General features: G+C 47.0%; 2 protein-coding genes across 6 annotated transcripts in view; one reads left to right on the plus strand and one right to left on the minus strand.

The window, feature by feature from the left end:
- The window catches only part of LOC142579262 (uncharacterized), a 73,342-nt gene extending 55,174 nt beyond the window's left edge, over positions 1-18,168 (minus strand). For both annotated transcript variants that reach the window (XM_075689296.1, XM_075689292.1), the window contains exon 1: positions 18,073-18,168. The gene's annotated coding sequence lies outside the window, so the exon portion shown is untranslated. The remainder of the gene's footprint in view (positions 1-18,072) is intronic.
- Positions 18,169-18,209: 41 nt separating this feature from the next.
- The window catches only part of Tmem131 (Transmembrane protein 131), a 100,838-nt gene continuing 97,368 nt past the window's right edge, over positions 18,210-21,679 (plus strand). For 3 of the 4 annotated variants that reach the window (XM_075689287.1, XM_075689291.1, XM_075689288.1), the window contains exons 1-2: positions 18,210-18,348; positions 21,584-21,648. In XM_075689287.1, coding sequence (XP_075545402.1) covers positions 18,228-18,348; positions 21,584-21,648 — 186 coding nt within the window. In that variant the 5' untranslated portion in view covers positions 18,210-18,227. The remainder of the gene's footprint in view (positions 18,349-21,583; positions 21,649-21,679) is intronic. The other variant, XM_075689290.1, reaches the window with a different exon arrangement.

Genomic DNA, 21,679 nt, shown 5'->3' on the forward strand with positions numbered 1-21,679 from the left:
ATAACGTTAACACCACAGCTGTTACAAAAGCAGCGTTATAAGCGCCGCGCGCTCGATGATGAGGCAACGCTCAGGAAACAGCCGTGCGGATCCCGACTGCATACGTGGTCTGGCATCGAGCATCGCACGGGTACGCTGTTTACTACGACTCGCTTCCCTGCGCCTTAAGCCAACGAGTCCGGTGGTCGGTTCTTCATAGTCAAGACTGTAAGGCCCCGTACAAGCATTTGACCGACCGCTGTCATTTGCTTCCCTTTCCCTCATCTGCTCATCCCATATCTGAATTATCTTTCTTAATCGCGCAGGGTAATCAACCAGAACCACCCCCATTCAACCTCCCTTCCTTTCTATACGACCACCCTTTCTCTCTGTCGAATACCCTAACCACATAGCCACATGCCGAAACGCCAGCTCCGTCCGTCACTGAAGCGTTTATGGATTCCTATCGGTGTACAGGTTATTCGGCACGTACACAGCTACGTACGTGCGCGCGGATGCGTTTCTCTCTTCAAGTGCGCATACGTGCTCTATATATTCGCAATCTGCTTTCCTATCCGTAGTTTTCATAACATCCACGCCCTTCTTTCGTTTCTCGTCTCTAGTTCTATTTTTGTGTGTGTTTGCGTGTTTGTGTTTAGTCTAGCGCCGCAAATGACTCGCGCCAGAAAGATCATTGTTCAAACAATATGGCGAGGACGTGATGTTTAGACGTGCAGCGGTAAGCGTATACATGTACACGCCCCAACAGCGCATGCCGAGTCACGTGGAGGTCAAGGTCAATGTCGATGCACTATAGTCATCGCAAAGGCAGTGTGCACACCACGTGTGTGCGTATCATTTGGCAATAACAGGTCGCCGTGTACAGGAGCGATCCATTTCCGCACGCACGTCGCGTGCGCACAACGTGCACACGCTAAAAAAAGTGCGCCGAACTAGTGAGACTATAAAATACCGAGTCGGTGGCTATGGCGGTGCGCTGACGAGCACGAGGTCGCGGGTTCGATCCCGGCCGCTGCCGCCGCATTCCAAATAAAATCCCAACGCAAAAAAAAAAAAAAAAACTCGTCATTCCGTGCATTGGGTGCACGTTAAAGAACAACATCATACCGGAATCCCTCACTGCGGCGTGCTTCATAATCTGATCGTGGTTCTCGCGCGTAAAACACAGTAATTTAATCAGGAAACGAACAAAATGCAGGCTCTGCTATATATATAAGCAGCCTGTAGCCACACACACAAAGTAGCGCTCTGTTGGTGTGAGTGCGGAGCCGCAATTTTGATGACTTGATCGCACGTGCGGGCGGCAAGCTTACTCGTTCCAAGTGACTGCGATGATTACACATACGCCGTGATTTAACGAGGCAACGAAAACAGACCCGATAGTTATGTGGTTAAACGGGCGAGCCAGCCGGTTTAATAGTTGCGCCATTTAAGCGCACTTAATAAATTGCAAGAAGTAACTTGTCTACGACTATAGGAAGCGTCAATCCTCCAGTAATGAACGTATTTTGCTACACAGGCAACGGAAATGCTACAAGCGCAAATCTGGGCGCCAAGGCTACCGCTTGAGATGTGCGATGACACAACATGCGATTGCACCGTATTACGACCATATACAGAGTCTTCTGCAGCTCAGGCAGCCCCAGAAAATTACGACGGATGCGAACAGCCTATGTAGACCTGCGCAGAAATAGACAATAGGTAAATAAATCTTGCTCTTCACTTCGCTATACGAGTTTTGAGTAAGCGAGAAATAACTGTAAATAAAGCGCAAGCAGCAATAATTAGCCGCTGGACAAAGTATGCGCGAGCAACGAAAAAAATTGCGAACGCGGGGAACGCACATGGAAACCTCGAGCAAGCCGAAAACGGCTCGAGAGGAGAAATAGATCGAGAACTTGCGACCGCGGCACGAAATCTATGCTCGAAAGTGGGAAAGTGCGCAGCAAGCTGCAGCGATTGCGAAAATGTAAAGGACGCGACACTCCTCCCACTATCTATGCCCGCGTGCGGATATACGGCACTCACACTTGAACAAAGACTAGAAGAAAACGATAAAGAAATGCGCGGGGGCCCCAAACAATTCGTCCTATAACTTCCCATATGCAGCAGCAGGTTCTTCGAATTGCTTGCGCAGCAAGTATTCCGGCGAGAAAACATTTTGTTCTGTGCATAGATTTGTTCATCTGTGTATATGTTGCAAATGTCATTTAATCCACGCGCGCATATGCTCCGCGGGAGTCCCCGCGTGTGAATCTGAGTCACGTTGTCCCCTCGCCGCAGCTTCTTGTTCTCGACAGACCGGGGCTCATTTCTCGCCTCCGTAAATTGTGGTTTCAGCTTGCTACGCTCGTCGTTCCTCACTCCTGGGACAGCGCTGCGCCACAGAACACCAGCGGCATTTCTGTATTTTCATGCGCGAAGCTGTCGCTGATCCTGATCAAACCTGCACGTACTTTCATTTTTTAACCACGAAATGCTTTTAGCTCTCGTTGTCGGCGACCTTCAAGTGGCCTTGAGCCAAAAGCCAGAGCCGCTATGCGGGCACTCAAACAAGTTGCGAGAACACGAGATCATCCGGCCGGCCAGCCAAAACTTAGGAAAATGCGGTCTCTGACCCCTAACCCTTTGTACGAGACCGCATTACATACGCTAGTTACTGCACAAACAAGTTACAAAAATATTGCTTCCGAGTTGTTCCTAATGTTTGTTCACCATATCGCTACTCAAGCTGCAATCTCTAGTACGCTGAAGTTTTGTTTGTCATTTCCAATAGCGACGTTCAAAAGGCAGATACAGGGCATCGTACACGTCATTGTCATGTTTTGCCGCTGAGACAGCGTTGTCTGTGCTCTTTTGAACGCCAGCGGTCTGTGAGTTCCGCGGCGCGGGTTTTGCGTGGCCTCGAGAGATGGCGCCATGCAGCGCTTTTCTTCTTCTATATATAGCTGGGCAGCGTTCGTACGGACCAGTGCACAGTATGCGTGGTGCGGCATATATATATATATATATATATATATATATATATATATATATATATATATATATATATATATATATATATATATATATATATATATATATATATATTGTCCTCTGGAACATTATGCTTTAGTGTGGCCTCCTCCAGCATCCTGAGCCTAATATGCTGCGCACCAGGCCACAGCCACAAAAGGTGGTGGGTATCCGCCACAAACACAGTAACCGGACACTTAGCACACGTTGCAGACTCTCAGGCCCAAGTGAGAGCAGGTGAGAGCAGGTGAGAGCAGGTGAGAGCAGGTGTCAGGGCCACCCCAGCCCAAATATTCCGAAGACAAACTTCCCCCGCCCGTGGAGAACGGACTTCTGAGTTTGGAGGAAAGCTCGGGGGTCAGAAGGAAGGGAGAATGGTGCGGTGTCAGATAAAGATGGCGAGTGAGCCATTGGGTAGGCCAGGTTGTCAGAATCCCCACTGTGTCCCTGGATCCAACGCACTGCAATATTGGGTGCAACGAGTGGACCTGTTGCGGAGGCACTGGGAGGATAGTGGAGTGGGGAGGCGATCCCGAAGATCGTGCTCGATAAGACCAACCGCAACAAATTTTTTGGTGGGCGTAGCTTCAGGTAGTGCAGAAAAGAGCAGCCTCCGAGTAATATTTTACGTTGGAAATTACGAGTGGGTGCGTCACGAGAACCTAGCAAAAAAAAAAAAACGTTTTTTATATAACAAAACTGGCCAAGACGCCGCCATCGTACCGCTTGCCGCAAATGACGCGTAATACGTTGAGAACCAATGCGACTCATCGACATGACCTCCGAGATCGCGAGGCGCCCGCGGCGTGCTGCAGATCTCGGAGGAGGCTATTGGGATTTGTGTCACATCCACTAACCAGCAGGTGCGCGCGTCGTCCGCTTAGGTGCTATTTAAAGGCAGATAATAAGCAAATTATACAATTACACACCCTGCAGCTGTGTCAAGACTGCTTTAAATGTATACCCCACTTGTTTAAAAACCAACTGAGGAAAAGCGAAATTTTGTTGCAGCTGACCTTTAGCTTAAAAAAAAAATGCCTGGAATACTCGTAGGTGTGCCGTCTCGTTGTCGGAACGCTGTTTCAATTGGTAATATGAACACAACACGCTGCTCGCTCCACCTATGTTAACTATGCCCTTTCCGCTGCTAAGCACCCAGCGACAAAAACATGACACAAAACATAAAACAAACACCGCTGCGCGATCACTTCTTTGCACTCTCTTTTTACTTTCCGACTGGAATAGAAAAAAAAGAAAGAACGGGATTACGCTCATACGTGTACTGAAGCGACTGTACTCCGTATTTACAGAACTCATCAGGCAAAACGCGCCCAAATTTACTGCGTACAGCATAAGCGATTCGAGGCATGTGTACTTGTTTAACCTCGCATGAAAATAAAACAGGCTCACAATTTGCCCGGCGGGCACGCACTATATATACACACACAGCTAAACGCGCGCCTTACCACCGCTGGCTTTCGTAACAGGCGCAGAAACCGGTTCGAGTGCGGATTCACTCGTATGACGCGTTTCAGCGATGACCTTTCCAGTGTTAAATATACGTACGGCATTGGAGGGAAAAGTACACATTCTGCTGGACAGAAATGCGTATAGCAGCCACTCCTTCCGTCACCACTCAAAACTAAGTGGTCTTCTATGTCGGTTTTTATTTATTTATTTATTTAATTATGTAATTTATTTATTTATAGTGCTAAGAAGAACCATTAAGATAAACTTGTGGGTGGCACTTTTTAAAAACGAAATGTCTCACTATCACCCTGAACAAATTTTTCATGAGGCAAGAAATGTTGGAAGATTGTTCAACTGAGATAACGAAGACGACGCATCCTGCGCTCTCCACCGCCGTCACCCCCGCCAAATTGCTCTTCCATTGAAATAAGTGACCCCAGTTATGAACTGCACTGATTTCGTGCTTGTAGAACGATCGGAGGAACTTGGGGCGACAGGACTAGGCGAGCAGGATTTATTTACACGTTATTTACATTTTAGACAAGACATACATCGACAGTCTAGCGTGGCTCCCAAATGGAGCCCGCAAGACGAAGCATACAGCACACGAGCACACAGCTCACGAGTACATTTCGAGCACGACGACGATCACTAGCACGACGAGCGCAGACTAGCAGCCGACAACGGCAGCTTATAACCACTCCGTTCGACGTCACCGTTCGACGTCACCGTAGAAAGTCCTCGTGGCAGCCTTTGAGAGAAGGGAGGAAGGGGGGGGGGGGGCTCACATACACACATGCCGCACAAGTTTCAGTGCTCTCTCCGAGGGCCGACAACCTTTGCAGAACAGCCGTCGCCTCTAAATTCTAGAGCGGACCTCGCACAGTGGCCTCCGCCGCGCTCCATTGTCTGGTGTCTCGAAAAGCGCATTCGCGAACTTCCCTGAGCTGACCCCTCGCCGCGTGGCTGCCGGATATCCGCAGTTCTCTGAAGTGCGCCACCACCCCGGTTGGATCGAAACACGTGCAGCGGGCTGAAATAACTTGCACGTTGCCACCTTGGCAGGCCATTCGTAACAGCATATAGTACCCGAAAACGAAATACGGGTTGCGGTGTTGCACAGGAATTCCACGTGGCATCATGCATTTCAACAGGGTCCGCTCTTGGTTGGCCTGTTAATCGCTCATTAGTGAGTAATTATTAAATAGCATTCTATAATAACAAAGAAGGAGAAAAATTCCAAACTTCCAAACTGACGCCTTATGGGAATTTTCCTTCGGGAAAAAAAAAGGAAAGACGCGGAAATGTACGCGAAGTAACGCACAACACCTTGCGTCGTAATGAATTTCGATGTTTGTTTTCTTGAGCTTCAGAAGAGAACTTTCGGTAAAGAAAGCGCACAGACATCAATTAGCTGCATGCACAGATTTGATTATATTTAGCATGGTATGTCGATATTTGTCTAGAAAATTTCCTGCGAGTTGTCGGGACGTTACTACTACTACTACGACGGCGACGACGCGAAATGCAGCTGCAAAGACTGTACAGTGAAACCTCAATTTAATAAAATCAAATTTTGCGAATGTTCTAGTTTCGCTTGATTATTATTCGCTATGATTCGCTTTTCGCTTGATTACTAATATAAATAAATAAAGACATAAATAAATTATTGCATTGGGTAATATTTAAATAAAACAAGAATATGTACCGACACTAACGGTGGACGCCCCCTCGAATCAAGCGTCAACAAGGTCAGCATATGACTGAGGTGTACACAAGTTTGTTTCAGAACCCCGAATGAGACACTGACAATTGCACACGGTGATGTGGAATCAATACTCATCACGCGTGCCAGAATGTTCAATGAAGCGTTGAAGTGCTTCCGTTGCTTTATCATGCACCACTTTTGGTGGCCATGGGCCTAGGGCAAGTTAAAGAGGACGATGTGAGTCAGGTCTTTCGGTTCCTCGATACATATCCATAGAGGCTCGCCAATGGGGAACCTCGAGGCATTTAAGCAACGTCTCTCCCGACTTAACAAAGTTCGAGAGGGCCGCACGAGGGGTTGTGCGGAATATATGGGGGAAATATCGGTATATGGCCGGGTTCCAGTTCAGGCAGCATTGTTTCAGGGGAACGGACACCGTGGGCCTGCTAAAATCAGCTGCGCGCTCCCATGAAGGAGCACAAAAAAGCGATTGATCGGCTCGCTGTCTGAGAAAGTGCACACGTAGGCAAAAATTACGTTTTCGCACTATAATTAATGTAACGCTATTCGCACAAGTGTTCTAAGTGTTTTTTAGTTTTAACCAAGTTATCGATTTAAAGTGACATTTATAGGGTCCCATCGACTTCGTTAAGTACGTTTAACTGAAAAACAGGTAGCGCTGCAAATTTAGTGAGGGTCATTCGGCAGTTCGCAGCTTTTTTTTTTTTTCTTATTTAACGCCTACCTCTGCATACTTCAGTGTATTGATTAAATTTCAGAATATTTCTTTTCTATTTCTGTCCGAAGAATTTTCATTCCTTATAGCGCACATTCCTTATTTCTTCTCAATGTGTTTCCTTTTCTGTTTTCTTTTTTTTTCTTCTTCTGCGAGGGAACAATTAGGAGTAGATTGAGGAGGGCTGCCGGTGGCATACACGCCTAACACGTGCAAGAGCTAAACACGGAAACTTCGGCGTCACGAAATAACTCGGGTTCATACCATCCTGTTTGCGACAAGCTAAGCGCCACGCATGCATGGCGTGCTGACCTCAGAAACGGGACTTCCGGGAAGTTTCGCAAGTGGCGCAATCAGTAAGAGGATCGTCAGCGGCAAATCGAAAATCCGCAACCGTTAAGCTGACTAAGCGTTGCCCTGCGTGTGACAACCAGCGACGAAGTAATCGTCGCCGAAACTGCCCCGATAAAGCGTGACCGTGGAAGCGGCTTTAAGGCCCGATGCAGCTTCGTAGCTTTGGCCGCGATTATATTCTACGTCTCAAGAAGCACTTTGGCTGTGCGCTAATGTCCGCCGTTTTGCCTGCGCTGGCGTTCTACCTGCACTTTATGGCGCCCCCGCAGACGACGTTATCTTTACGATCCGGTAATATAACTAACATTCTACCCGGCAGACAGCAACGGAGACCGTATACATCTTTCGAGCACGAGTACAATCCGCGTGCCTAATCCCAAATGTAATACGGTATAGCCCACTGATTTGGCTTGCCACAGGACCGAAAGGGAGAAATCGAACGTAACAAGCGGGAACATGTAAGAGCCGGGAAACCAGAAAAAAAATGACAGAAGACGCAGTGCGTTATTTTTTTTCTCCCGACTTGAATATAATTTGCTCCGCCGAACTTTGTAATAGAAGGCTCAAAAGATATCGGATTGACGGTATTGCACATAGTATCACCGCGGCGCGTTATCATCGGACGATGGTCATGCAGCCACGCACTTCCAGTTGTATAAATATATATATATATATATATATATATATATATATATATATATATATATATATATATATATATATATATATATATATATATATATATATATATATATATATATATTGCAACGGGGGTGTTCGCCCGCAGAAGGGTCACTAGATATAGGTTGTAGCGCTAGGCTTAAACAGGTCGGCGCTATATCGTAACGGAGCAGCAAGCACTTCTCGTCGTCTTCTTCTTTTTGCACCAGCACACCAGCACCATGCCCACTGCCCAGTGCCTTCAGTACAATCACCCCCCACGGAAACAGTAGCCATCCTGGCGACCTAAGGACAGGAGAACACAGGGGGGTCATGGCACTGCTTGAGCCGGGAGACGTGGACAATTTCCTGGCCCCGACGACGCTGGTAGGAAGGCGTTTCAATTGGCTCGATGAGGTAGTTGACCGCGGATGTTTGTTTCAGTACCCGATAAGGACCGTGGTAGTTGGAGAGCAGCTTGGAGGAAAGGCCTGGAGGAGTAGAGGGCACCCACAACCAGACCAGCGAGCCAGGCGCAAAGCACGTAGCCGTAGTGGATGAATCGTGGCGAAGCTTTTGGCGCCACTGGTCCTGAGATGTGAAAGAACGAGCGAGCTGGCGACATTCTTCGGCGTAAGCAGCCGCTCTAGAAACAGTCGTCCACTCCGAAGCATCTGGCCGGTAAGGTAGAATCGTGTCCATAGTGCATGAAGGTTCGCGTCCGTAAAGGAGAAAGAAAGGGGAGAACCCAGTGGTGCTTTGCGTGGCGGTATTGTAAGCGTAGGTCACGAAAGGTAGAATGCGATCCCAATTCGAGTCGTCAGATAAAGCATACGTGGCCATCATGTCACCAAGGGTGCGGTTGAAACGTTCTGTCATCCCATTAGTTTGAGGATGATATGCTGTGGTATACAGTGCGGTGAATGATGCGACCCTCCTTTAGCAATGCTGAAAGGACGTCAGAGAGGAAAACGCGACCGCGGTCGCTCAGTAATTCTCGAGGTGCTCCATGGCGTAAAATCAGGTTTTGAAGGATAAAGCTGGCGACGTCTTTTGCTGTGGCAGATACTAGGGCTGAAGTTTCAGCGTACCGCGTGAGGTGGTCGATAGCAACAATAACCCAGCGGTTGCCGCTTGGAGTGTTGGGAAGCGGATCGTATAGGTCAATGCCGACGCGGTCGAACGCGCGCGCGGGGCATGGTAAAGGTTGCAAGGGACCGGTGGCATGTTGAGGTGGCGTCTTGCGTCGTTGGCATATGTGGCATGACCGGACATACTGCCGAACGAAACGGTACATACCGCGCCAGTTATACCGAAGCTGCAGGCGAGATTATGTCCTTAATACACCAGCGTGGCCGCATTGTGGGTCGTCGTGGAACGTGGCGCAGATGTCGGAGCGGAGGTATCGGGGTATAACAAGCAACCACTTACGGCCGCTGGAATTGTAGTTGCGGCGGTACAGCAGGTTATCCAGAATGATGAAGAGCGTGGCTTGGCGACGAAGCGTCCGAGAGATCGGTGCTGACGTCTGGCTGGACAGGAAGTCAATAAGCGAAGAGATCCATGGGTCTTTGCGCTGCTCTGATGACATGTCGGAAATGTTGAGGGCGAAGGCATCGCAGGTAGAAATAGACGAGTGGACAGTACCAGAGGGCAGAGGTGACCGGGATAGAGCGTCTGCGTCTGAATGCTTTCGGCCTGAGCGATAAACAACGCGGATGTCGTACTCCTGTAGGCGCAATGCCCAACGGGCAAGCCGACCGGTTGGATCTTTTAGTGAAGATAACCAGCATAGGGCATGATGGTCGGTCACGATGTCAAATGGACGCCCGTACACATAAGGACGAAATTTGCCGATAGCCCAAATGATGGCCAGACATTCCTTCTCAGTAACCGAGTAGTTCGCCTCGGCTTTGATAAGGGTGCGGCTGGCATACGCGACGATGTACTCTTCGAAGCCAACCTTGCGTCGTACAAGAACAGCGCCGAGCCCGACACCACTAGCGTCCGTATGGATCTCAGTTGGAGCAGAGGGATCGAAGTGTCGCAGTACTGGAGGCGAGGTGGGAACGCGTCGCAGTTCTTGGAATGGGTCGTAGCACGCCGAGGACCAGGCTGATAGGTCAGAACTGCCGGTGAGAAGCTGCGTCAAGGGGGCGATGATAGAGGCAAAGTTACGGACGAAGCGTCAGAGCACAGGCCGATGAAGCTGCGAAGCTCTTTCATGGTGGTTGCTTTAGGGAACTCGGATATACGGCGCTAAGTTTTGCGGGGTCCGGAAGGATACCGTCTTTTGAAACTACATGGCCGAGGACAGTAAGCGTACGAGCGCCGAAGTGGCATTTGTTCAAATTTAATTGCAGTCCTGCAGTGGAGAGGCACGCAAGTACTTGCTCGAGGCGGTTGAGGTGCGACGCAAAGTCGGTGGAAAAAGCCACAATGTCATCTAAATAACACAGGTACGTTTGCCACTTCAGCCCTCGAAGAATGGTGTCCATCATTCGGTCTCTGCAACGCAGGCGCGTTGCAGAGACCGAACGGCATGACAATAAATTCATATAGCCCATCAGGCGTTACGAAGTCTGTCTTTTGACGATCGGCCTCTGCCATTGGCACTTGCCAGTACCCGGAGTGCAAATCCAGCGAGGAAAAGAATTCCGCTCCCTGCAGACAGTCCAAGGCATCGTCGATGCGCGGCAGAGGATAGACGTCTTTGCGTGTTACTCGGCTAAGGCGGCGATAGTCGACGCAGAACCGAATGGAGCCATCTTTTTTTTTTAACGAGGACAACTGGAGATGCCCAGGGACTGTTAGAGGGCTGGATGATGCCACGCTCCAGCATGTCGTCAACGTGCTGTTCGATGATACGGCTTTCAGCAGCCGACACACGATACGGACGCTGGCGCAATGGTGTTTGTTGACCGGTGTCGATACGGTGAACGACTGCGGACGCTCGGCCCAAGGATGGTTGGTCAATGTCAAATGGGGAAAGAAAACGTTGGAGGAGCTTGATGATTTCTGTGTGCTGCGCAGGTGTGAGTTCTGCGTCGACGGCACGAGCGAAGACGTCTACAGGGGCGTCAGTCGCGGCGGGAGTAGTGACGGAACAAATGGGAAGTGATGCCGTATCACCAAACATGGTTGCCGGGAGAACGCTATCGAAAGCTTCAGCGGTACCCAGGCACTCGCCGCGGAGTAGGGATGATGGGCAGGCGGACGGATTCCACACGTAAAGGGCAGCAGAACCTTCGCAAAAAGTGACGACAGCAAACGGAAGCAGAAAGTTCCGGCGGCGCGCACGAGCGGCCGACGGTGTAAGCAGAACAGATGAGTTCGCAGCAGAGTTACATGACACAGGAACCAGAGCGGCGGAGAAAGGTGCGATATCGATGTCAGAGGCGGCAACAACTTTAGAAGAAGAATGGTCGTCATGGTCGAAGCACGGCACTGATAACGTAAGTTCGGCACGAACGCAGTCGATAAGAGCTTGATTGACAGATAGGAAATTTCATCCAAGAATAACGTCGTGTGAGGAACGAGATAGGACGACAAATTCTATAACATACGTAACGTTTTGAATGACAACCCGGGCTTTGCACGACGCTGAAGGTTGAATGCGATGCGAGGTTGCCATACGCAGAGAAAGAGAGGTAAGGGGAATGGTCACTTTGTTCAAATTACGGCAAAGCTTCTCACTAATAATAGAAACGGCGGCTCCGGTGTCGATAAGTGCGTGTACGGTGACGCCGTCTACGGACAGTTCAGTTTCGTTCGCCGGGTTAGAATGAGGCCTTGAAATGTTCGACGTAAACGCAGTTCTTGCCTCTGGAACTGCGACTGTTAGTTTTCCTCTCGGGCTGGGCTGGGTCGGCGAACCACCGGGGAAATGGATCGGCGACGTGGGGAAGGTGACCGGCGTGCATCGAAAGGGAGGCGACTGTAAAATGAGTCCGGAGGAAGGCTAGATGGGTCCTGACGCGGAAGTCGAGCAGGCCTGTAGCTTGAGGCGCCCCCACTGTCAGGTAAACGGGGGCTGCGACGGCGACAGAATCGTGCTACGTGGCCCGGAAAATGGCAGAAATAGCATATTGGCCGGTTGTCAGATGTACGCCAGGGGTTGCATAGCGAGAGCACGTCTTCAGTATAACTGGTGAAGGTCTCCTCCTGGCGTTGAGCTCGACCACGCAAGCGCTGCTAAGCGCGAAGCCGGCGAACGGCGGGACGGCCGAAGACCTCTGCCAAAGTTGCCGTGAAAGCCGACCAGGTGGTAAAATCGGCTTCATGATTGCGGAACCATAGGTTTGCCACGTCAGTCAAGTGAAAGATGACATTTGTGAGCTTGGCGCGGTCGTCCCACTTATTATAGGCGCTTACACGGTCATATTCGGCGAGCCAGTCTTCCACGTCGTGGTCGTCTGTGCCGCTAAGTATAGCCGGATCGCGCTGCCGGATGACGCCAGAACAGACGATGGCGGGCGCACGGGAGCAGCAGCCTGGGACGGTCCCGGTTCATCCATTGCAACAGCTGGTGGTAGCGTTCGGCTGCGGAGTTCCAGGATGTCGAAGAGAAACCCAGCAGCTCCACCAAATGCAACGAGGGTGTTCGCCTAGCAGAAGGGTCATTAGTTATAGGTTGTAGCGCTAGGCTTAAACAGGTCGGCGCTATATTTTGTCTTGTCTTGTCTTGTGTCCTAGACAGTGGCGCATACCCACTATGGGAGCGTGAGACTAGAACTGTAATTTAGACGTGTGATGAAAATATTGTGAATAATTTTGTTAATGTAAGTTAACGTAAATAAATGAAATAATAGAAAATAATGATAAGTTTAGAAAGTCAGCAAGGTACTCTTTTTGTATATCTAATAAAATTGTAAATTGCAAGAAAAGCATCCCTGTGGCTGGATCCCAGTGAGGTCGCACCAAAAGAAAGAATGGTTAGTGAGGTTAGCGATAGCCCAAGTTGACTGAGTGTACTAATAATTTTCTTTGTCTTATAAAGCGGCGGCAGGAGAGAAAATAATGTTCGGTAGTTTCAGGTGCACTGCAAAAAGAACATAGAGGGGACATAGCGAGACCAGACCTGTGTAAGTAAAAATTTAGAGGAGGTATACGGCATCTCAATTTTGTAAAAGAAACTTCCAATTGTCTTGAAGGACACCAATTATTATTCCATGGGAAGCCAAGATGGTGGAAATCAGAAGACGGTGTTAGTATGGATGTTGCAGAGTTTCGAGATATAGCGAAATTTCTGTACCTAGCCGCGGTGACATAAGCTGATGCCGGCAAAACAGATATGATAGGGCCGTTGAGGGATGCTCGTGCGAGTGAATCGGCCATTTCATTCAAGTGTAACCCATGATGTCCCGGTACCCAAAACAAACATATTTTCCGTAAGTACGGAGGTACCATCGAACGAAAGGTTCTTTGAATTCTTGTATCTAAAGTTGCAGTCAGTGCTGCACATACAGATAAGTCGGTCACAAGAATGGATCATTTTGGGGAACTTTTCGTAACGCTAATATAATCGCTAATAATTCTGCTTGAAATATAGGTGTGAAATCGGGAAGGCGAAGCGACTAAGACCATTGTAGAGATTCAGAGAAGATCCCCACTCCCGCCTTCTCATTGCACACAGAAGCGTCAGTAGCTATTACATCTTTAGTGGTTAGTTGGTATAGGTGGTCGTGTAAGATATTAATTAAATCTCGCCTTGGTAACAGTTTAGCATGATTCGGAAATATGTCCTCGAACTCAATTTTGAGGTCTGTTAAGTCATTATTTCAATGACAAACTTGGCGTATGGACACATCCAATTGTTGTAACTGCGCTTGCACAAATAATATCTGAGGACTGTGGAATCTTGACCACGATACCTGAAAAAACTCAGATGGTTCAGTGATAAAAGCATATTGCGTACGCCTTTTTCAAAACTCATAAATTTTTAAATATGTCTGAACCGTAAGCATGCGGAATCTGCAATCTAGGGTGGGTATATGAGCTTCCTGATATAAAACAGCGTTGGCAACAAATCTAGGAAGCCCGAGGCATGACCGTAGCGCTTCTCTTTCTAAAAGTATGAGAGGTTTAATTTTGTAGGCGGGGCCACCGGAAAATATTACGCAGACAAATTCTAATATGGGCCGAACATACATTTTATAAATAATCAGTAAGGTATCCCTGCGTAGTCCAGAGCGGCGGTGGCTGAGCCAGCGAAGCATAGCTACGGCTCGTTCTGCCTTTGTTTTAATATGTTCAATGTGACTGCGCCAGGTGAGTTTGCCATCGTAAATAACACCAAGGTACCTGACTTCGTCAACTTGAGGAATGATTTCCTGTCGGTATTGCAAAGATATATGCACTTGTGCAGTTGATGGGAAGACTAAGACCGCACTTTTGCTAATATTTAATGACATACTTAATCTCTCTAGCCATGTCTCCAGCATTCCTAAGTAATTTTGCAACGACTGTTGTAGAGAATGTATATTGCTTGCGGAGGAAAAAAATGCGATATCGTCCGCATAAACATAAACATGTACTTCCGGAGACAAAGGAATGGTGCTTAGCAAAATGTTAAATAATATAGGGGAAAGAACGGAACCCTGTGGTACACATCTTGTCTGCTTGTGTTTAGACGTCGAAATACCGTGTTGGTAGCAATAAAATTCTATATCCCTTAGAAATTCACAGATCCAAGCGGTTATATATTTTGGGAAATTCGTAGAGTGAAGCTTATCGAATAGAATGCAATGTTCTGCAGAGTCGTATGCTTTTGCTAAATCTAGCGTCACCAAAGCTGCGTACTGCGGTTTGCGGCGAGCATTTTAATGCGGCTCTCTAAATCTACATGGGCGCACCATACGGAGTGGCCCGGACGAAATCCAATCTGACAAGGACTGAGAAGGGTGTCATCCTGCATAAAATTTGTTATACGGCCGTGAAGAACCCTTTCTATTAATTTGACCATATTTGAGGTAAAAGAAATTGGTCTATCGTAACAGGGAAGCAAGCATTTCTCGTCGTCTTCTTCTTTTTGCACCAGCAATATATATGTATATATATATAGATATATATATATATATATATAGTCCAGCTGTGGACGGCGACGGTAATGGACGATGATAATGGTGACAATGACGGCGATAATTGATTGATCGATAATGGTGACGATCGGTGATGACGAAGATAATTTCATTTCGTGGGTAACAGGTGAATATTATAGCACACTCTATAGCTGCGGTGATCACGACACGCCATGCTGCTGCAAGAAATACAAGCGCGCGAACCAAATTCTCATTCCAAACGAAATTCTCAATTCCAAACATAGAGAAATATAAACTTTACGTGAAGTTCGTTTGGTAATAAAATGAGGCTTATTTATATTATACGGTACACGCATGTAATACCGCTTGCATCTGGACGCACGGTCAACTTAGGTGCTCGTAAATGAAAAACAGCTGCTCGCACTGTAAAGTTATCTGGCTCACCATGACAATTACACTAATGAAACAAGAAAAAAAAAACACGCAAGCAATATCAAGATGAGCGCTGGATTTGTTGTGTGCAGCAATCCTGCAGTAATTAAAATAATTCGGAACTACCCTCACTTAGATCAATCTTTCTCCCTCGAGACTACAAAGGGTTGTAATCAAACAGAAAAGATAATTCGACAATTCTGAATAGCACGTGAATTCTATAATCGAAAAACAAGATCTTCGATTTGTATTCGAAATTAGCAACCATATATATTGTTTTATTTGCTTATTTCAGCCAGGCCTCCAGGTAAGCGGTTCGAATTTTGCTTCCACACAGTTTACTGGGATTTTATTTTGCTTCCTCCTTCTATAGCTGAGCTAAGCACCACTTCTCCTTCATCTTCTTGTGGAAAAGTTGGTTATGAGGCTTACAAAAAATGCTGACCTCTTAATATTCCTTCCTACGCTGTTACGCGTTATAAATGTAACGGGAGCCCCGATCTGCCCCTACCGACAGCTTTCAAGTGTCGTACACCATGTGAAACCTTGGAAAGTAATAACCAAAGCCCAAATGTGTCCTTCTGGACATTCATCTGGCTCCCAGAATGCGACGTCATCACAAATTTAAATTGCGAATGACAATTAAAATTCAGGCAAATGGTTAAATGACTGGGTTGTTAGATCGTTGCTATCTGTAATTGGTTATTAAAATAAACAAGAACAAAAAAGTTAGCTTTTTACGGTCGGTCAGTGACCAAGTCACCACACACACACACACACACACACACACACACACACACACACACACACACACACACACACACACACACACACACACACACACACACACACACATCAAGCTGCTGCAAGATTACGTATGACTACACTCCGTCGCACTAAAATCTGACGCTCGAATGGGAGCTGTCAGTTAAGCGGAGTGAACTAATACTAGATACTACAGTGACCCATACTGCAGGGCAAAGGCCTCTCCCATATTTCTCCAACTACCCCAGTCATGTGCTAATTGTGGCCATGTTGTCCCTGCAAACTTCTTAATCTCATCCGCCCACCTAACTTTCTGCCGCCCTCTGCTACGCTTCCCTTCCCTTGGAGTCCATTCCGTAACTCTTAAACTCTTAATGACCATCGGTTATCCTCCCTTCTCATTACCTGTCCTGCCCATTTCTTTTTCTTGATTTCAACTAAGATATCATTAACTCGCGTTTGTCCCCTCACCAAATCTGCTCTTTTCTTATCCCTTAACGTTATATATATATATATATATATATATATATATATATATATATATATATATATATATATATATATAAAGACGAAGCGTAGTCATCCATTATCTTGCAGCAGCTTAATTTAAATTATGTATATGCTGCATATAAAGCATAGCATATAGAAGCGGCCCGCCACCGTATAGCTAACCGTAGCGCGCGGTTGGGGGGCCGACGTGTCCCAGACGCCGTCGGAGCGCACATGGGACGCATCTCACTAGGCAGCATATAGGCCCCTTGCGAAGGCGGACGCCTAATTGAACACTGCGCCCGCAGGCTAGAAGCCGTCGTCGTGTTCAAGGTCGGAAATTTAGAGCGCGTGCCAATTGCTCCAAGGGAGCGACGAGTCTCGCTGGCGCTAACGCTGTGCATACGGCCTGCAACGCCCGATGAAGAAGTGCTGCGCCGCGAAAAGGCGAGACAAAGAAAAGGATAACAAGAAAACAACCGTATGCGAAAACGAAACTAGTGGCTGTGCCCATTACAAGCGGAAATACAATGTATAAACCACGAAACGGGCACAAGACGAATATATTACAGTGGGTTGGTGATCGAGAGAAAAAGAAATAGTACATTTACCCACTCTCAGAGTCCGAATCAACCCGTCCTTATAACTTCCGACGACTACACCGGCACGTGCAGCAATTGGTCGCGCATGAAATCACAGAAATTTTCACCTACGTGTCACGCTTCCCTGCGAGACAGTAGTGCGCTGCGAGCAGGCCAATTAACAGGAAACTTTAGCTAGAGAGCAAACAAGACTTGCGTACAGCGTGGCATAAGAGCCACGGGAAGAGTGCACGGAACGACGTATGTTTCGCAGCTGCACGGCCAATTATTGATGCATTTTCTTCTCGTCTCCTACAGCTTTTAATAAGATGGTGCTGGGAGCGCGAAAATATTTGAAAACTGATGCCGGAACGCGCAAAATGCATTCATGAATGTTCGCCGCGGTAAACTTCAGCGGAATAAAAATAAGTAGGGGTGAAACTATTTTTGTCTCGTTGACGCCACAAAACGTGACAAATCGAAACAAATGCTGTTAATATGATAACAAAGGAAGATAACTTAATTAAGCTTGCCTGCACATTACGGCGTTGTAAGTTCATCGTCCTTAAATATTTTGTTTCGTTATCGAAAAAGGAGCAACGGTTAGTATTGCAGCTGTTCAGGAGTCAGCGCCGTCCCCCGGCACGAAACCGTTATATCAGCTGACAGCGTGGTTAGACTTCTTGTGCAGACCAAAATACCGCGCGAATATCGGTTGCTAAGGTTGGCACATATGTGGTTATTCATCAGATTAGAATTTAAAACTTAATGCACCTGGTTTTATGCGCGCTATACTCGCTTCATAAAGCAAAGGTTCCTTACCTTTGCGGCGACAGGTCGAGCTCCGCGTAGCGACCGCACCGTTTCGGACTCTGCGAGCTCCTGAGTACGAAACTGAAAGCAATGCGAAACTGTCTGAAGTGAGCGCTAAAACTGCTTGAAGAGAGCGGCTAGTTCAGTATGTTGCAGAATGCAGAATGGCGCGGTTGAATGTGATACGAAGTTGTGGGAATATGAAGCTCCATAAATTTCTCCTTTTTTTCCATGTCTTGGACATTGTCTACAAAGTTGTGCAGAGTGTTGACGGACACGCACAAGGCAAGTACATACAAGCGTCACATTTACTTGCGCCACTCGAGCAGCGGGTTTTTGTCAATCGCCTGCGAATCCAAAACTAGGCCTTCTCCACGGAGGTGTGCAGCTGTTCGCGTGATTCCGCGTCTCTAGTGCGCTGGTTGTTAGTGCGGACTGCTAGTGGGTACTGATGGACGTGCAGACAGCAATTAACGGTACACAAGCGGAGACAATCGCGGAAGCTTAGATTCGGCAACCGCGTACCCGAAACTGCAGCAAATCGATAGCGCTTCTGCCACTGCTGCGTTTCCATTTTCACGCCTCACGTGCTGACAGATGCCAGCGCTTTCCGAAACCACATTTCACCGGTAACCTTTGTTTACAAACTTCGTGAAGCAGCTGTTCCCTATTTATCTGTTGGCGTATGGTCAGACTACTACATTACAGCTCGCGGAGAAAGTGCAGTGTGGCATCCTGGTCGCCGTGAAAGTATCGACCAAGCAAGCGGCTGTAGCTGGCGCGAAATGGTGCGTGCGTGCGTCTGTCTGTCTGTGTGTGTGTGTATAGCTGAGTATCGGGTTTTCTTATTTTTTTTTTTTCCCCAGCGTGGTAGCACCTCGGTGGTCGCCGAGTGACAAATTCGCCGTGTTTGCGTTTTTGTTTGGTTGTAAATTAGCGGCGCGATCTTGACAATTCCTTGCTCTACTAGGTTGGTGGAGTTTAATTGAAGTGCTGTATGGATCGCGCAGGGCGATTGCGCGCGGAATCGCGAGTTCGTTACCGTGGAATGCGGACGTTTCTGGCCGCACTTTGCTTATATCGGTTTTGATGTTAAATCCTCTACTGCCGGGCGAGTTGCGGCGCGCACTTTCTATATTTTCCGGTTTTAAAGACACGTTGCGTAGCGTCGGCTCGCCGCTGTGCATACGCTGCGGCATGCCACTTCGATTGATGAGCAGCAGCATAGAGCCGTGTCCTCCCTTTCTTTCGCCTGCCGTTGGCAAATTTACCGCACTGATCTTTTTTTTTTTTCCCCTTCTTTTTTGACGCGCCTGGGGTGATGTCGAAGCGCACCATTTAAGAGAGAAACCCTGCGCGGTCGCTTCCGCGTCTCGTGTTCCAACTTAAGTGCCGCGGTACTCGGAGCTGGTCGTTTGAAACTGTTTATAAACGATGCAGTCTAGGCGGTCGCTTACGACTGGAATATAATGTTGTTGTCTGTCACCTCCTCCTTATAGACGTGACCTTTCAAAGCACAGGTATGTGCTAATACAATGACGGTGTTTACCGACAACGCCTTTCATCGCGTTCGTGCGATTCTGTATTTTTGTAATAGATTCAGTGGCGTTGCGCTAAAAGCCTGATGTTGTAGTGTTCGCGCTTATTGTTATGGTATGTTGTTCCGATTGCTTATAACCGTTACCTTGTTACCTTGAAAAACGCGGATACTGCGACTTTAAAAATTGAGTGGGATTCGCTCTTGAGCACGTAATTTAAACGGAAAGTATGTGAAACCTCAGCGCTTCGAAGTACCTTTCCTTCGCACATTTGTTTGTATTAAGGCCAGCGGTCGACAGTGGCATTGAGTTTTTGTTTCATCGGTCTTTGTTTTATTGTTTGGACGTTCTACCTCTAACGTCTATATTACTTTTCTTTCTTTAGGTAACCAAAACGTGAGGCTGCGAAATTTTACATGTCATTCACATTTTGTGTGTGCTTTGTGCTCTGGATTTTTGTTTTATCTGCAGAGTGATCAATGCTGAGTTTACTGTTTTCGTGTCAGCGTGCCTTGCGAAAGTCGCCGTTCTTGTGAGCTGTTGATAAAGAGTAAACATTTACAGCATGGCAGCTGTGTACATCTACATGGCTGTGTCAGTAATTCACGAGCCTTTCCATATTTTCTTCCCATCGCAGTATGTGCTTTGTACATTTTTTTTATTCATGCTAGTTTGCAGATATCATCTATTGAGACATTGCCATTGTGTGACCTTTGTAGTTCTGAGAATATTCATATTCGATTGTGTGTGGGATCGCATTTCGTGTCCACTTCCATAGGCAGCTTGTGTGCCGAGTTGAAAACAGACTGGCTCCTATATTTTAAGGACACAGCAATGCAAATTTCCAGCTCAAAATCGGTGCACAAGCTTTCAGCTGTTAGAATACAGTTCTTAGAACACCTCTGTACAATAGATCGTTTTAATCTTGTAAACAAGTGAATTCAAGTTTGCAAAGTTGCATATCTATCTAACCGTTCATAATTTTTTTGTCTGTAATGTTTCACTTACACCCCTACGGTGTATTGTGATAGTCAAATTGTTAATGTTACTGTTCAGCAATGAACAGTGTTGCTGATAATGTACGAAAAATATTTCATTTTGCTACCTACTTGTTACCAGCAGGCACGTTAGGGTTTTTTTTTTAATGTGAGAGGGTACATTGGATATGCTTAAGCAACTGCAGATTTTGACAGCATAGATTAATGGTTTCTACTTATCTGAGCCTGTTCTTTCATGCAATTCTTAATTCTTTGTCTGTAAAAGGAAAAAAATTGTCATCCAACCTAATTGCAGCATGAAGCTACAAAGGAAACCCACGCAGGTTTCTCGCAATGACAGCCTCGCAGCTGAAGAAAAATTCGCCCTCATCTGGGATTCAAAACCCAGACAAGTGCAGTTCAGGGGTGGTCGCTCTATCATCTCACCTAACCAGGAAGCTAGCAGATCGCAGAGGGAGGGCACTTTCATGTGCTTTCCTTCACCTTGTGGGCTTCTGCAGAACTGATTTGCCTCAATTCCTTGTAACGTAATTTCGAGGTTAGCTCAGCCTGATTTGTTACAAGAAAGTTTTTGTTTTGATGATTTCTTTATTCAGTTACGTCACACTTTTTTCTTTTTTCTATCTGTTGTCTGAACTTCTTCACTTTGTACATGCCTTGCGAATTTGCTCTTTATTGTCTGCTGCACATGCTGCTTGCACGGTATAAAGTAAGCCTGCCATGTAGGAGTACATCCACATTGCTGTTGCTGTTCGCACATAATGTTGCATGCAAAAACTGTTAGTAAAACCAGGTTGATCTCTCTTTCCCTTACATTTGTTTTTGACATTGTTTTGACCTCTGGTGAAGTGTGCGCGTGTTGTATGACCATGTGTGGGTTGGCTGGATTTGTCTGTTCAGGATAACCTTATTTATCTTGCCTACCTGGTTGTTTGTTTTCCGTTTGTCACTGTGAAATAATTTTAGTTGTCTGTGTTGTTTCAGGCTTTGTGGAGGCAGGTAGTGACATCAACGGACTAGTCGATGGTGTCCTTGCACAAATTTCAGAGGTGTGTAGTCCTCAGTCGTTGACTCAGCTCC

The sequence above is a fragment of the Dermacentor variabilis genome, chromosome 4 (assembly GCF_050947875.1).
Source record: "Dermacentor variabilis isolate Ectoservices chromosome 4, ASM5094787v1, whole genome shotgun sequence".
NCBI classification, from domain to species: domain Eukaryota; kingdom Metazoa; phylum Arthropoda; class Arachnida; order Ixodida; family Ixodidae; genus Dermacentor; species Dermacentor variabilis.